The following is a 14,893-nucleotide window of genomic DNA, read 5'->3' as shown; positions in this document are numbered from 1 at the left end:
CTCTGATTGTTTGCAGCTTCATTGTATAGCAATTGATTTGGCTGTAATTGTACACCATAAGCGTAAACCACAAAATCACTGCAGTCACTACTCCTGAGCCCAGCATATTGTCAGGCATCCCACTGTGGCTCCATAGCACTCTCAATTCCTTGGATTTTCTTGTCTTAGAAAGGAAAAGAGTGTTGGTTGTCGGCAAGTGACCGATATTCAAGGTCTACGGCCATTAACCTAAAAGTAACATACAGTACAACATTAAATATAAGTTACATCTAGGACTAAATTTCAGGATCTACAGTATGGGTTGTGGGAGATGTTTGCTCCCAGCAGTTCCTCCGTTTTGCTTTTGATGTTTAACTTTGATAAACAGGAAATGGATTTCAAAGTGCAGAAAATTAGCCTAGAATTTTGTAAACGGCACCCCATATGAAAACATGGTTTCAAAAGTGCAAACATAATGTTTCTCGTGTATCAGCTATTTTATCTTTTACTTGGTTATGTTGTCTCGACTAATCTTGCAGGAATATTTGGCAATGCGTTTGATTTTGGATATTTGATAAATCCCTTCTTGTGGTTTGGATTTGGGTTTCCTACAGTACAAAACAATGTAAATATAGAACTGTTTATAATTCTAAACTTATTTATACATAAATGTGGAGTGGGGATTGTTGGGGGATGATGGGATAGAGAGGGAGGGTAATGAGAGTGTGGGAGAAATGTTCCATATACATTACAAATATACATTGTAATTGATCTCTTTAAACGCTGGCCAATGAACATTAAAGGACAAGGCTTGCATTATGTTATATTTGTATTACAGTCAACACATTTCATTAAATGTGCCCCTATGAATTCGGGGTTAACACATGGACCATGAACCGCAGCATTCCCAGTACAAATCCAACTGGGGACTTATTGAAAGAAAAAATCTAAAATATTTTTCAATTTACAGATTCTGCCTGCTGCTCAGCATTGTTCAAACAGGAAAGAATAATATTGCGTTTGTTGGGGACTATTTTCAGCCGCAGAGTAATACACATTTAGTGCTCTACTGAGTATTTAAGTCAGCAGGACAGTGTATGTTTCATCTGAAAATGAACTGCCCTGCCCATGTTTATCAGAATGAATAAATATGTTGCACTGTTTGAGGGGGGGGGGGGTTTGACAACAATGGGGATCCACGGCACAGAAGATTAAGCTATGTGGTAGTACGATAAATTCATTATTGACTTCAAGGGATTTGGGAAGTGTTATGGATGTGCTTTATGTAAATAATTGGTATATAAAGTAACAGAAAGGTTCAACAGTGTGAACAATATCACAAAGAACCACCACCAACTGTGAAGTACTAAACCCCATTATACCTGAATAATTCCTCTGTGTTCAAACAGAATTATATCACTCACTGCGTGGCCAGATTCACACCAACATTCACCTCTGATCGCCCCGTCCCAAAGCTTCTCAGTGGCATTGGGAAACATATTTAGTATAATTCAGAACATTACCAATTGAAACAGAAAAGGTCTTTTTTTTTTTTTGCCTGACCCAGAATTGCTATAAAGCTGTTTTCATCCACACTGATTTTCAGCTTCCCAAACATTTTTCTCTGATACTTTTCTTCCAGAGTGGGTCCTTAAATCTGCACTTTGAAGTGAGGCTAGCGTCTGAAGTACGAACACATAAGGGGGGAGTTGGGGGAGTTTTAAATAGAGGCCTGGCCAAAATATGTTCAAGGAAAACCTTGGATCTTACCCCCGACACCCCCCTTCCTCCTGCTCGGTTTGGGCTCTCTCCAAGCTTGTTTTAATTGTGTGACAACCAAACAACAAACACTCAAAATTGTAGGGTATACATTAAACGTAACTTTAGTCTAAAGCCCAAAATACACATATATAAACCTGAATTTCCTTTAACTTTTGCTTTTACTGCCATCTAAAGAAGTTAAACAACACGAATATTTACCTACATGAGCCCCTTCCAGATTATCAAGTGCAAATTGTATTTTTCAAGACAGCATGCATATCCGCGCGATTGTTAGAAAAGGTGTTGCATCGGGTTTTGACTGTGACAAAGAACACCTGCGGAAGAGGCACCAGCTTGATCAAACCTAGCGCTCAGGAAATCAAACAAGTTTAGAGGATTTTATTTGGCATTCATTGTTTTTTCTGCTTTGTTTGCATCTCCATCAGCTGCAAGAAAATTATTGTCTTGGCCCTGACAATCTCTGCAAGAGAAGCTCCATATTGCAAGGGGAAGAAATAAATTGCTTTTTTTGCCACATCATGGTTCTATGTGGATGTGAGAATGAATCTCAATAGCGATTAGTTTCATATCAGTCTGTGAGATGAGGGATATGATGCTAAAAAATTGCATATCCCGCAGCAACATCTTCATGTAATAGAACAGAACCATCCTCTACATGTAGGCCTACAACATTTGTGTTGGATGTTTTTTAAAACTTGATTAAAATGTACAGCTGAATTCTCAGCTGCTGTTTTTTTAGTCCTTCTCCCTAATGGAAGGTAAAGACCATTTCCCTTCTGTTTACCTCAATCTTTCCCTCTTTCCACCTTCTTTAACAAGCTTCTTATTTCCTGTTTCTGCTCTATTTTTTCATCATTCTCTTTCCATCTTCTCTTTTCACTCTCATCCTCATGTCTCCTTCCCTTCAGCGTCTCACTGTCTTCATTTCCTCCCTTTTTTGTACTTTCCAGTTGTTTCACACCATTCCATGGTTTTATTTTTGCTTTTTCTTGCTACTTTTTTCATTCCTTCTGACTCCCAACTTATTTCCATCTTGTTATTATTTTGTTTGTTCCGATTGCCGTCTGCTTTCCTCCAGTTTCCTGCCCTCCTCTTTTATCAAAACTCTGCTACTGACACACATCTTCTCCCTATCTGCCCTTTGCAGGGCCGAAGCGCCAGGCTACCAGCGAGTGCTGCAGGTGGACCTAGAGGTGAACGGGCTGATGGTGACTCAGGGGGGGAGGGAGGTGACGTGGCAGGTGGAGTATCCGCTCACCCGTACCCTGACCAGTGAGGTTCCGACTCTCATCCGCCTGGCACCGCAGGACTTGGGTGGCATCGTGCCACTAGCCATGGTAAGCTGTGGGTTGTTGAGCTTTGTGTATGCAGACATTTGTACGTATATGTGTTGAAATCACTCATCGTGGTACAGTCATGGCTGTATAAATGCAGGTTAAGGCAGGATTACACCATGACCCATGACAAGGGAGAACACTTGATTCTTATTGGCTAGGAGGAGTGTGTTATTTTCAAAATATCAAGCAGGATGTACATCATCCTTCTAAATCATCATGCAGACGCAATATGAGTATTGCACAAATGGTCCATCTAAAGAAACAACATGCATTTTAACATGCACATGCACAACACAACTTAAACCTTTAGGTGGTCTACCAGAGACAATTCCAAATGGAAAAACTTCTAGAACATAACATTTATTTTGTTAAAAAAGGAGACATGATCTGAAGAATACCCGAGGGCGGTCCAGACAGAAGAGAGGATAATTAGACCTTTGTTGTCCGTTTCATTTTCCCCCGCACTTCAGTTCACACTCCACCTCACATCATAATCACATTTTTGCCCTGCGATGATTATGACTCACTCACGCAGACCACTTAGGAGTTACACATCACACAGACCTGTGACCTGCGCAGCGGTGGAGGAAGTATTCAGATTGTTTACTTAAGAAAAGTATTAATAAGACACTGTTAAAATACTCTGTTACAAGATTTGCTTTAAAAAATGTTATTAACTAAAAGTATGTTCGCATTATCAGGTAAATCTCTTTTCTGTCGTGTCACTAACAAAAAATCTAATCTATTCTAATCTAATCTAATCCTATACTATTATACATACTATACCATTAGTTATCACCGTATTACTCATGCATTTATGTGTAAGCAGCATTTTATTGTTGTAGTTAGTTGAGGTGGAGCTAATTTTAACTATTTTGTTTGGACTGATCTCTTGATTATATTCTCATTTATTTGATATGGCTCATCACCTATCTTTATTTGGTATCGTCAAAATAACATGAACGGGGCATCTAAAAAAAGTTATATTTGCTTCCTTTTTTTTTTTTTTTTTGCTGATCCGATTTGGAATCGTGATACAATCCCCTACCTTGTGTCTTGATTACCAGAATTAGAGTTGACCTGTGAAGATCTCTAAACAAAAAAAGGACACTGCGGCCAAAAAGTAGTTGATGTCCTTTATTCATTTGACTCCCTTTAAGGACATTGATGATGAAATTTAACAATGACTATTAGATTTAAGTGCTGGGTTTCTTGTTACGGAGTGTTAGAGGGTATTCACGTCTTTATTGTGTTGTAGCCCCATTACAATTATCTTAAGAATACAGACAAGGCAGCCAAGGATCCAATCATGACCAAACACTGGAATGATTTTGACTGTCTTGGGTGAGTCAGCTGTCCTAAATCAAACTGAGTATGTTTTTCACAAGACGAGACTGAGGTCAAAAAGCCAAAAATTATATATCACAAGACAATACACCAATGTCTTCTGACATCTAGCACTTATACACATTTTCCAAGCTTGTACATTTTTCCAAGCCTAAGTTTATCACTATTTATAAGTTTTGAAACCCTATATTTATATGACACTACATAATAATCTTGACATTACCCTGTTTGACTCTGTAATTTGCATTGTAGGCACATTTAATTCTAAATGTTTTCATATAGCCTAAATATATCTCCATTAATTTAAATTGGCTATTGATGTGATTGTATAACACAACAATATCAATATTAACCACTCAAATTGCGACCCAAACCCTGACTTAAATGATTTGACCATTGTCCTGTTGCAGTCATTGATCGCCTTGGCAAGACGTTTATCAAATGGAACCATTTCTTCTTTATTTCATAGACAGTATGACCCTCAGGTAACACGGCATTAACAGCATGCCTTATTTTTCCCCATTCATTGGCTTAAGCATGTCCCTAATTCTGCTCATGACATCGTTCAAAATGATAGACTTTTTTGTCGATCTCCAAAAGCAGGACTTCCATATAGGACATATGGGTATCATTAGGGTGTTAATTATGCTAATTTACAATTCTCATGAACTTAGAAGCTTCTTAGGTTCTAAGTTATTGTTTATACAGAGCCACATGACACATGAATTGTCCCTTGTTGTGAGCCTTTGACCTCTGCATGGCACAGTGAGTAGCGTTTAGACTCTTTATTGATAGTGTTAGAAGAAAATATGACAATATTACCAGTATGCATTGGTCCCTAAAAATGCCATGGCAAAGTTTTTTCCACACAAAGCTTGCTCTTTTTAATTGTCAGTAATCTGGCTAATACAGCTCTCAGAGTTTGCTGACTGAGAAGTTAATTGAGTTTAGATTTAGACAGTCCAAACATGGCTGAATTGGCAAGTGGCTTAAGATTGCTAATTGTATTATGATAATGACAATGTAAATTGTTTTTCCTAAAATAAAAGGAAAACCACTCAGTATGCTGCAAAGAGATAAGAATAGTTTTAATTTCCCTTGCTGATAACGGCCACGTAAAAATCAAATGCCCTTGAGCACTTTATAAACCTTTATTATGACAATTTGGTGAGGAAGACGTTTACCGCTGATTTATGGCTCCTGGCCAATAGAGTAGCCTTTGGACTTTTGAACTTTTTCAACTTTTAATGCCTTTTTAAAAGTGAACAGCTTTCTCCGTGAGTGTTGGAAGTACGGTCTTTTTTCATTTGAATATATAGACAAACAAAGAGTTCAGTGAATCAGGAATGCAACATTCGGAAAGGATGCATTTTAAATAAACTTAGTGTTGATTGAGTGCATGAATTCCACAAGTACAACCGGATTTAATGAATAGAAAATAACAAGATGAAAACTATATGTTTATAATGATAAGCCCCTAACATATACTTAAAATAATAGTCACAGTGGAGCAATATCTAAAAACACAGGCACAATGGTATTAACATTAGACAAAATAACAAAATAACCATAGAATTAAAAAAAAGAATAAAATCATCTTGATGGAGTCGATTAAAAGTGTAATGAGACCAGATTGGATTACCTGACATCAAACATTAAATTATCTTTAGTCTTTTAATGATTTGAATACTGATTTGAACATATAATCAACAACTTAATTGCTGAAATCTGTGGCTTTGTCGAGTAAATGTCTAACATAGAAATATTAAGGGCTTACTTACTACTTAAGTACTTTGTAACTTTGGCCAGGTAAAAGTAACTTTACTTTCTTACTTGTGGATTAAATTTACAATCATACACTGAATTAAATAACCCTTGAAACAGCATCCTTTTGTACAAGCTGACAATTAAAATCTCCAGTGTTGTAAAGAGTATGACATTTCAGTTGTTGTTGTATCCATCTGCCTCGTGAAGCACCAAAAACAAAGCATTTAATGTGTTTCGAGCTGCTCTCCAAATTCTGTAATTGAGAAATGTAGATGAATTATGATTGATGACTTCAGTAAATGAAAAAAAAAAAAATCTATTCAGATCAGATGGCCTGTTGATGAGATTTTCACTGCAGCGTACTTCAATAGGGTGAAACAATTTTACATAACGATTCAGACTGCAGCTTTAACTCGACATAAACAGAGCGAAGCCTAAGATCTAAGATCTAACACCCAAAAGCTGTCAAAGACCCATGAAGTCCATTAACAACTTCTGAAAAAACACCTTTGCACAAACTGATTGGTGTATTAAAGATTTGTTGCTGGCATTTTAATCTTAGGATGCTAACTGTGCTACATTCCTCTGTAGCTGTTTTCATTTTTCCCCATTTACCCAACATTTCTTATCAGTCATCGAGTACACCGTACCTCTGAATAGCACACATGTTTTAAAGGCAGGTGAGTCAGGGTCAACAAATATCTTGATTAAACTGGGTGTTAGTGGTTGACATCAATCTCCAGCTCCGCAGCAGAACTCGTAGGTAGACACCAATCATTGCTGGCACTCAACAGTGCTCGTCTGTGTTCAGAATGCGAGACACCTCTGTTCAATAAAACTCTCATCTCTCTGTGATCGCTTCTGGCCTTCACTCCCACAGAGAAGCACAAGCATGCACACACTCTTACAGTATCTGTCTGCCAAAACATGAAATGCAGGACTCATTGCTGTCTTGACTTGACAGCTGCTGTAAACTGTCCTTTAGGATGACTGACTGAAATTGTGACGAGTATGTTAATACCAGCAACGGCAAAAGTTTGAAGGTAGAAAAAGAGGAGAAAGGAGATGGGAGGAAGAGTCTAAGGAGAAGGAAAAAAAATGGTTTGGGCAGTCTAGGGAATAACCTGCTGAATAATTTGTTACCAGAGGGTTATTTCTTTAACTGCAGCCTCCCGGTGACTGGGATCACTGCATACAGTACAAGTAAGAAAGATCAGCACAGGATATTCATCCTGCAGCCATAGACAGAGCCCATCACTTCAGAGCCAGTGCTTTTCAAAGGCTAATTTAGTCCAATCGATGAAGCTACTGGATATTTTAGAATGCTAGTTGAATGCTAAATATGCCGCACAAAACATTTATCCTGACAAGAAATGTAACCTTCACTGTAAACTTACATTTATCTGAAAATGAGAAGAACAATTCTGGCATTGTAATTAGATGATCACACTTGTTGCAGGAAGATTAATTTGACATTACCTTGAAACAGAACAGAATGAGAGAGATTGTGCCGCTTATATCAGAAATTAGAGTTGATATTGGAACATGCTTAGGTGGATTTTCATTGGAAATTGAGCGCATTTTGAAGATTCAATAAAAAATAATTTTAGTAACGATTGTTATGGTTTGTTCAGGCGAAGAGTTTTTGTAATGTAGTGCAACTTCCAGAGACTGTTACCTCCAGTGGTTATCTGGTTCAGATTATAGCATACCCTTTGACATAGCCCCAAATAAAACTCTTAAATGATCAAAAGTTTAAACGGAGGAAGAAGTTTAGAGAAAGTTCTTACAGAGATACTTCCCCTGCTGTACTCCTCTTACATTACTGAGATATTTTGAGCTCACTGAACTCCAGTTGTGAATGCTATCACAAAGACAAATGCCTGTATATATTTTCGAATTGTCTAATATGATATCCCACTGAATAAGCAACCTGGAACCAACTGGGTAGACTGAAGAGAGACGATAAAAATGTTTCATTAACAAGCTTGAAGAACAGTACATGCAGAGAACATGCCAACCGAGAGACTTTTACTGCACTCCTCCCATGAATTTTTGATCTCCCTCTCTTGCCACACTGCGTCACGCCTTTCTGCTCATTAGAAGAGACAGTGTGGCCCCCATAGCTCTTTACAATACATTCCAAATGCTATCATTAGCATTTTATTCATAGCCTCTGAATCAACTCACTCCATTTGAAACTCAACAGAATTAGCTTTATTTTCACAATCCCATAACATTACAATCAGAGCCATTAGCAGGAAGCTCAAATATATTTTTTGGGGGGTCTCGGGCGAGAGAATCAGAGCTTTGTTTGTTTCCTTTGGACAATTTATTGTTGCTTCAGTCAGTCTTTTTTTGGTCCTCCCATTATATGTTCTTTTATTTTAGTAAAATATATATTTGTATCTCTACTGTCTCTAGAATTTGGCGCCTGGTCTGGCCAAATTGCAGCTTTCTTAATAAAAGTGGGGGACGGATAGTGATAGGCCGAGGCAGCAAGGACAAAAGGATTAAGAAGAAATTGTGTCCTCAGTTGGCACCGAGAAACAAATAAGTCAAACAGAAATCAGTCCTCGTATCTGTAAGTCACTCACACACACACACACACACACACACACACACACACACACACACACACACACACACACACACACACACACACAGTGCTATCACAGCGTCAGGGCCAGTCAGCGGTATTCCAGCAGTCTGCCATCAGTCACACTGTCACGCTGTCAGAAACTGTATTTGGAAATGGCCCGGCGGAGCACTAATAGGCTGTGCAGTGAGGCTATACACCGGCATGCTAAGTGTCCTTAAGGCAGCATATTAGCCATCTGCATGCGGCCATAATGCCCCGTATAGCTTAATTAAGTCCTCTTGTGTATATATGGGCCTCTGATTCACAGCTCTATTGTTCTCGTTTGCATTTTGACAACATTAATCCTCCCTTTCGCTCTCACCCCTGGTGGAATCATACCAGGCATGTTTCTTATCCCTGGTCTTGATTATCCTATTCTGCAAGTATGGGAGAGAGATAGATGGATAGACAGGGACACTTTAAGGGAGATTTATTTTACTCTTGAAGGCTGTGTTTTTCCTTTTTTTTCTATGTCTCGGTTATAAACGTATCTGCATTGGAGACAGACTGATACCTGATTTTTGAAGCTGATAACACCAATTTTAATTTAACATAAACAAATAAAACATTTGGATAAGGATCCGATTATGGCAACACTATTCTTTTAAATACCTCAAACATCTTTGGTTTTTGCACTGCTTGACTTACTACTTCATGTCATCAAAATCACTTATTGACCCCTATACTGCACGTGCCTATATTTATATAAGGGCTCTAACCAACAGTTATTTTCATTACTGATTAATCTGCTGATTATTTTCTCCAGTATTCAATTAGTTGTTAAGTCTATAAATTGTGAAAAATGCCCTCAAAAAAAATAATTACTCTATAATTGACTAGCAAAATGGCTTTTCTGTTGTTTGTCTGATGAATAATGCAACAAAAGTGTTTCAGCCCATATCAATATATATCTAATAAACTAAAATTATATTAGATATTTACAGAGGCATTTACTGTGATAAAGTAAGTATTTTCAAACCTGCTTTTACTGGTTTTTTTGAGCACAACAATGACATATACAATTAAGTTGATATAGGGAACTTGTTAGCAAACAGCTGCTTATTTTGCATTACCAACAAATACAGAGCTACATAATCATACATTTCGAGTCACGTATCTGGCCACCTGAAGAATGTAGGTTTCTTTTTTTTTTTTTTTTTGAGAAAATGTGCAGATGAACTTCGAAATCCACAATCCGGACTCCTACACACATCAGAACCAAGAAGCTTGAACCTCTTGTTTAAAAAAAATTGACCAAGCTGCCACCGAGCATTTTAGATAAGCCTCATTTGCTCCACTGCAGTTGCTCTGTGGCCGGAGTAAAGGCCATGGCATCTTATGAAGTGTGCGTACCTGTGAATCTGAGGCAGTGTTGCAGAGGAAGGGCAACACTCCCTGAAAGCACCACACACACACTACAGTGTGTATCATCTGTACTGAACATACACATGCACACAAACTTAATTTCATTGCTGCCACCCAACATCTCTCTCTTCCCTCTCTGGCCCAGGATGCAGCTTCTATATATGTCAGTCAGGCTTTACTTTGAAGCTAAGTCTGTCCATTCTGTAATTTGTTGTTGTGTGTTTGTTTATTTGTTGCTGGCTTGCCTTCCATCACCCTTTCCCCCACTCTGTCAGTCTGGCTTGAGAGTCCTCTGTTCGGCCTGCTGGGGCCAGGGTTCAGCTCAGCGCAGCTCTGCTGGCTTATTCTAATCAAATGGCCCCCAGAAACAGGAGAGGAGCCCTCAGAATATGTACAGTGGGTACGAAAGTATTCAGACCCCTTTAAATGTTTCACTCTTTGTTTCATTGCAGCCATTTGCTAAAATCGAAAAAGTTCATTTTTTTTCGCATTAATGTACACTCAGCAACCCATCTTGACAGAAAAAAACAGAAATTTATTAAAAAAGAAAAACTGAAATATCACATGGTCATAAGTATTCAGACCCTTTGCTGTGACACTCATATTTAACTCACATGCTGTCCATTTCTTCTGATCCTCCTTGAGATGGTTCTACTCCTTCATTGGAGTCCAGCTGTGTTTAATTAAACTGATTGGACTTGATTAGGAAAGGCACACACCTGTCTATATAAGACCTTACAGCTCACAGTGCATGTCAGAACAAATGAGAATCATGAGGTCGAAGGAACTGCCCAAGGAGCTCAGAGACAGAATTGTGGCAAGGCACAGATCTGGCCAAGGTTACAAAATAATTTCTGCAGCACTCAAGGTTCCTAAGAGCACAGTGGCCTCCATAATCCTTAAATGGAAGAAGTATGGGATGACCAGAACTCTTCCTAGACCTGGCCGTCCAGCCAAACTGAGCAATCGTGGGAGAAGAGCCTTGGTGAGAGAGGTAAAGAAGAACCCAAAGATCACTGTGGCTGAGCTCCAGAGATGCAGTAGGGAGATGGGAGAAAGTTCCACAAAGTCAACTATCACTGCAGCCCTCCACCAGTCGGGGCTTTATGGCAGAGTGGCCCGACGGAAGCCTCTCCTCAGTGCAAGACATATGAAAGCCCGCATAGAGTTTGCCAAAAAACACATGGAGGACTCCCAAACTATGAGAAATAAGATTCTCTGGTCTGATGAGACCAAGATTGAACTTTTTGGCGTTAATTCTAAGCGGTATGTGTGGAGAAAACCAGGCACTGCTCATCACCTGCCCAATACAATCCCAACAGTGAAACATGGTGGTGGCAGCATCATGCTATGGGGGTGTTTTTCAGCTGCAGGGACAGGACGACTGGTTGCAATTGAAGGAAAGATGAATGCGGCCAAGTACAGAGATATCCTGGAAGAAAACCTCCTCCAGAGTGCTCAGGACCTCAGACTGGGCCGAAGGTTCACCTTCCAACAAGACAATGACCCGAAGCACACAGCTAAAATAACAAAGGAGTGGCTTCGGAACAAGTCTGTGACCATTCTTGACTGGCCCAGCCAGAGCCCTGACCTAAACCCAATTGAGCATCTCTGGAGAGACCTGAAAATGGCTGTCCACCAACGTTCACCATCCAACCTGACAGAACTGGAGAGGATCTGCAAGGAAGAATGGCAGAGGATCCCCAAATCCAGGTGTGAGAAACTTGTTGCATCATTCCCAAGAAGACTCATGGCTGTACTAGCTCAAAAGGGTGCTTCTACTCAATACTGAGCAAAGGGTCTGAATACTTATGACCATGTGATATTTCAGTTTTTCTTTTTTAATAAATTTGCAAAAATTTCTACATTTCTGTTTTTTTCTGTCAAGATGGGTTGCTGAGTGTACATTAATGCGAAAAAAAAATGAACTTTTTCAATTTTAGCAAATTGCTGCAATGAAACAAAGGGTGAAAAATTTAAAGGGGTCTGAATACTTTCCGTACCCACTGTACAGGCTTTATCAGGGGCAGCCGGTTTTACCACTGCTGACTACGGCGTTTCCTCGCCTAATGTTAAAGAGTGAGAAAGTATGAGGAAGGAAAAACAACACAGGCTTAATATTTAATCTCACTAAAAGTATTCAGAGCTCACAACACACAATAACAAAATCCAACAGATTGTTAGGCCAACAGGTTACATAATAAATCAATATCTAATTAATGAGAGGGATATAAATCACTGCAGGTCCTGATTTAATAATCAATAATGGTATTTCTTACTCCTGGTCATGGCAAAATGCCCCCACACTGCCCCCATCTCTTTATTTGCTAATTCTGCAATTATGGCTGCTTTTTTGTGTTAAAAAGTGGAGACACAAGAGTAGGTTATTTAGCATATTTGATCCTAACATCAGATTCAAATAAGATGATTTTTATTGAGTTTGCAGTTTATGTGAGAAACATGATCACAGAAAGATGATATTTTAATGGAACACTCGACACTAAACTCGAAAGTTCTCTCGAAAGTGATAATTTAAAAAGTTCAACAGTTCCACCTGAATTCACTGACATCTTCCTTACTTCTGGGGGAAAAAATCTATTTCTTTTCCCCATTTCATCACATCCCTCGTCATTGCGGTTATCAGCACCTTGCTCCAGCTTCTCTCTGACTTCAACATCGCAGTAGAGAATAACTTGGCTCCTGTGCCTTTTTCCCGAGCCATAACCATAAAAAGATTACATACTACGAACACCGCTCTCCCCTACAGTCTTATCACAATTTCTAAAATGAAAAAAAATCCTTCGGTGTTGATTCCTTTCCCCTTGCCTTCATTTTATCTTCAGCTATAGGCTGGGAGATGTTCAGGTGTATGTGAGTGGCAGGGGGACATTGTGTAGCTGCTGGAGGGAATAGACTTTTTATTGATAATTGATATGAACTGAGTAAATGAGAGTGCTGCACTGGCAAAATAAATCCTGCTCACGAGCTCTGTAGGCCAAAGCTTATTGTCAACCACAGCCGGTTGGTGAATGGTTAAGCTGTGGTTCTGCAGCACCTGTTCAGTCAATGAATAATAAATTGCTGGCCAGTGTTAAGCAGTAGAGCAGGCCCTGATCTAAGCTAAACATATCTTAGTTGTCACCTACCCCTCCTCCTCTTTTCCCTTTGAATAAGTAAAAACCATCACGTTATCAGTCCTCTCTGCTGTAACCTCTTGAGCTCATAGTACACCTTCTCTGGTACAGGGTGTACCGGAACTTCTTCATTTTGTATATATATAACGACAATAATGGATTTGCTGTAGCATTCCAGTTTTGGTACAGATTGTGTTCATATTGACTTTTTTGTAAAGGCTGTAAGCCATATGGACTAGCGGGTCACATTGATTGGCGACGAGGGAAATAAGATTGCAGTGACTGACAGCAAGGTACGCAGACCTTTGATTCGTATATGCATATGTATCTTCTCTGGTATCACAAAGAGCTCACAAAGAAATAACTGAGTAATTAATCAACTGAATAATTATGAGCATCATTAGTGGGGACTGCAGCTGGACTGCATATATCACAAAAAGTGACTAAATGGCAACAACAATAAGATATTTTGTTGAAATTTTCAATGTATCAATTACTTTTTTTAGTAAAAGATACAATGCATGTTGTATAACACTCTGGTTTAACTTCTTAATTAATCAGGGAAATTCCCCATACTTACGCGGTGACACGCATACATGTTACTATGGTTACCAAATTAGCATGTACCTCGTGGCAAGCAAAATAAATTCACACATGCTGTGAGAAAGACTTGTGACCTGTGACGGGTATTTAAAACATGTGAACGGGCAAACAGAATTGACTGCGAGTTGAAGCTGACTGACAGGGGACATAGTGCTGAATTTGAAGCTTCGTGCAGCTGTACTTGAAGCCTGCTTGTAATCAAGACCAGTGTAGAAAGATACTAGATATGTCTAAAAAAGCCTGGGGCCTTGAGCATTTAAGAAAGTTGACCTTGCCCGATGAGTCGTCAGTAATCATTTTTACCCTGTATGCGCTTGTGGTTTTGAAATAGATGCCTAATGCCTTTAAACCACAAAATCCAAAAGTGATCTCAAACATCCTTTATGGCCACACAGTCACCAGATCTCAGGAACACATTGCTTAGAGTTTTGTTGCTGGGATTCTCTATTGCCAGGGTATGTCCTGTCCTTGAGCTTGCTGACGTGCAGTGACTTTTCTCTAAAAAGGTGCTTCTGTAGGTTGTCTGTTACCTTTCCACATCATTCATCCAGAACCATATCAGCCCCCACACACTCCGCCCTTTTACCCAGGCTGCACAGAAGCGTAATGGCCTTTTATCGATCCTCCCCTCTCCTGCTGTCTTTCTTCTCTTTTTTGCTGTCTTCTCTGGACTGCAATGAGAGGTTGTTAAGATAAGCGGCTGCATGAGGAGGGGAGCCATGCCTCTTCTTCTGTGAGCTGGACAGCAAGGCTGTATTTGTGCTCGTGTTTCATGTGTGGGCATGCATATGTGCAGGGCTCCGATAATAGGGACTTAAAAAATACTGTTCAACAAAATACTTTTTTTTTTTTTCATTGTTTCCCCTGCCATGGCCTGAAATAATTTTAGTTAGTTGTAGCACCTGTTGCCTAATGCTGGACCTAGTAGTTGTAGATAA

The 14,893-nt window shown here is 39.3% G+C and overlaps 1 protein-coding gene across 1 annotated transcript in view; it reads left to right on the top strand.

The window, feature by feature from the left end:
- Positions 1-14,893, top strand: part of si:dkey-112m2.1 (transmembrane protein 132C) — a 92,553-nt gene that overhangs the window by 54,942 nt on the left and 22,718 nt on the right. The window contains exon 5 of the mRNA XM_054613089.1: positions 2,909-3,098. Within this exon, the coding sequence (XP_054469064.1) occupies positions 2,909-3,098 (190 nt within the window). The remainder of the gene's footprint in view (positions 1-2,908; positions 3,099-14,893) is intronic.

The sequence above is a fragment of the Anoplopoma fimbria genome, chromosome 14 (genome assembly GCF_027596085.1).
Source record: "Anoplopoma fimbria isolate UVic2021 breed Golden Eagle Sablefish chromosome 14, Afim_UVic_2022, whole genome shotgun sequence".
NCBI classification, from domain to species: Eukaryota; Metazoa; Chordata; class Actinopteri; order Perciformes; family Anoplopomatidae; genus Anoplopoma; species Anoplopoma fimbria.
Note: the sequence above shows the minus strand (reverse complement) of the source record. Positions and strands in the feature narration are given on the sequence as shown.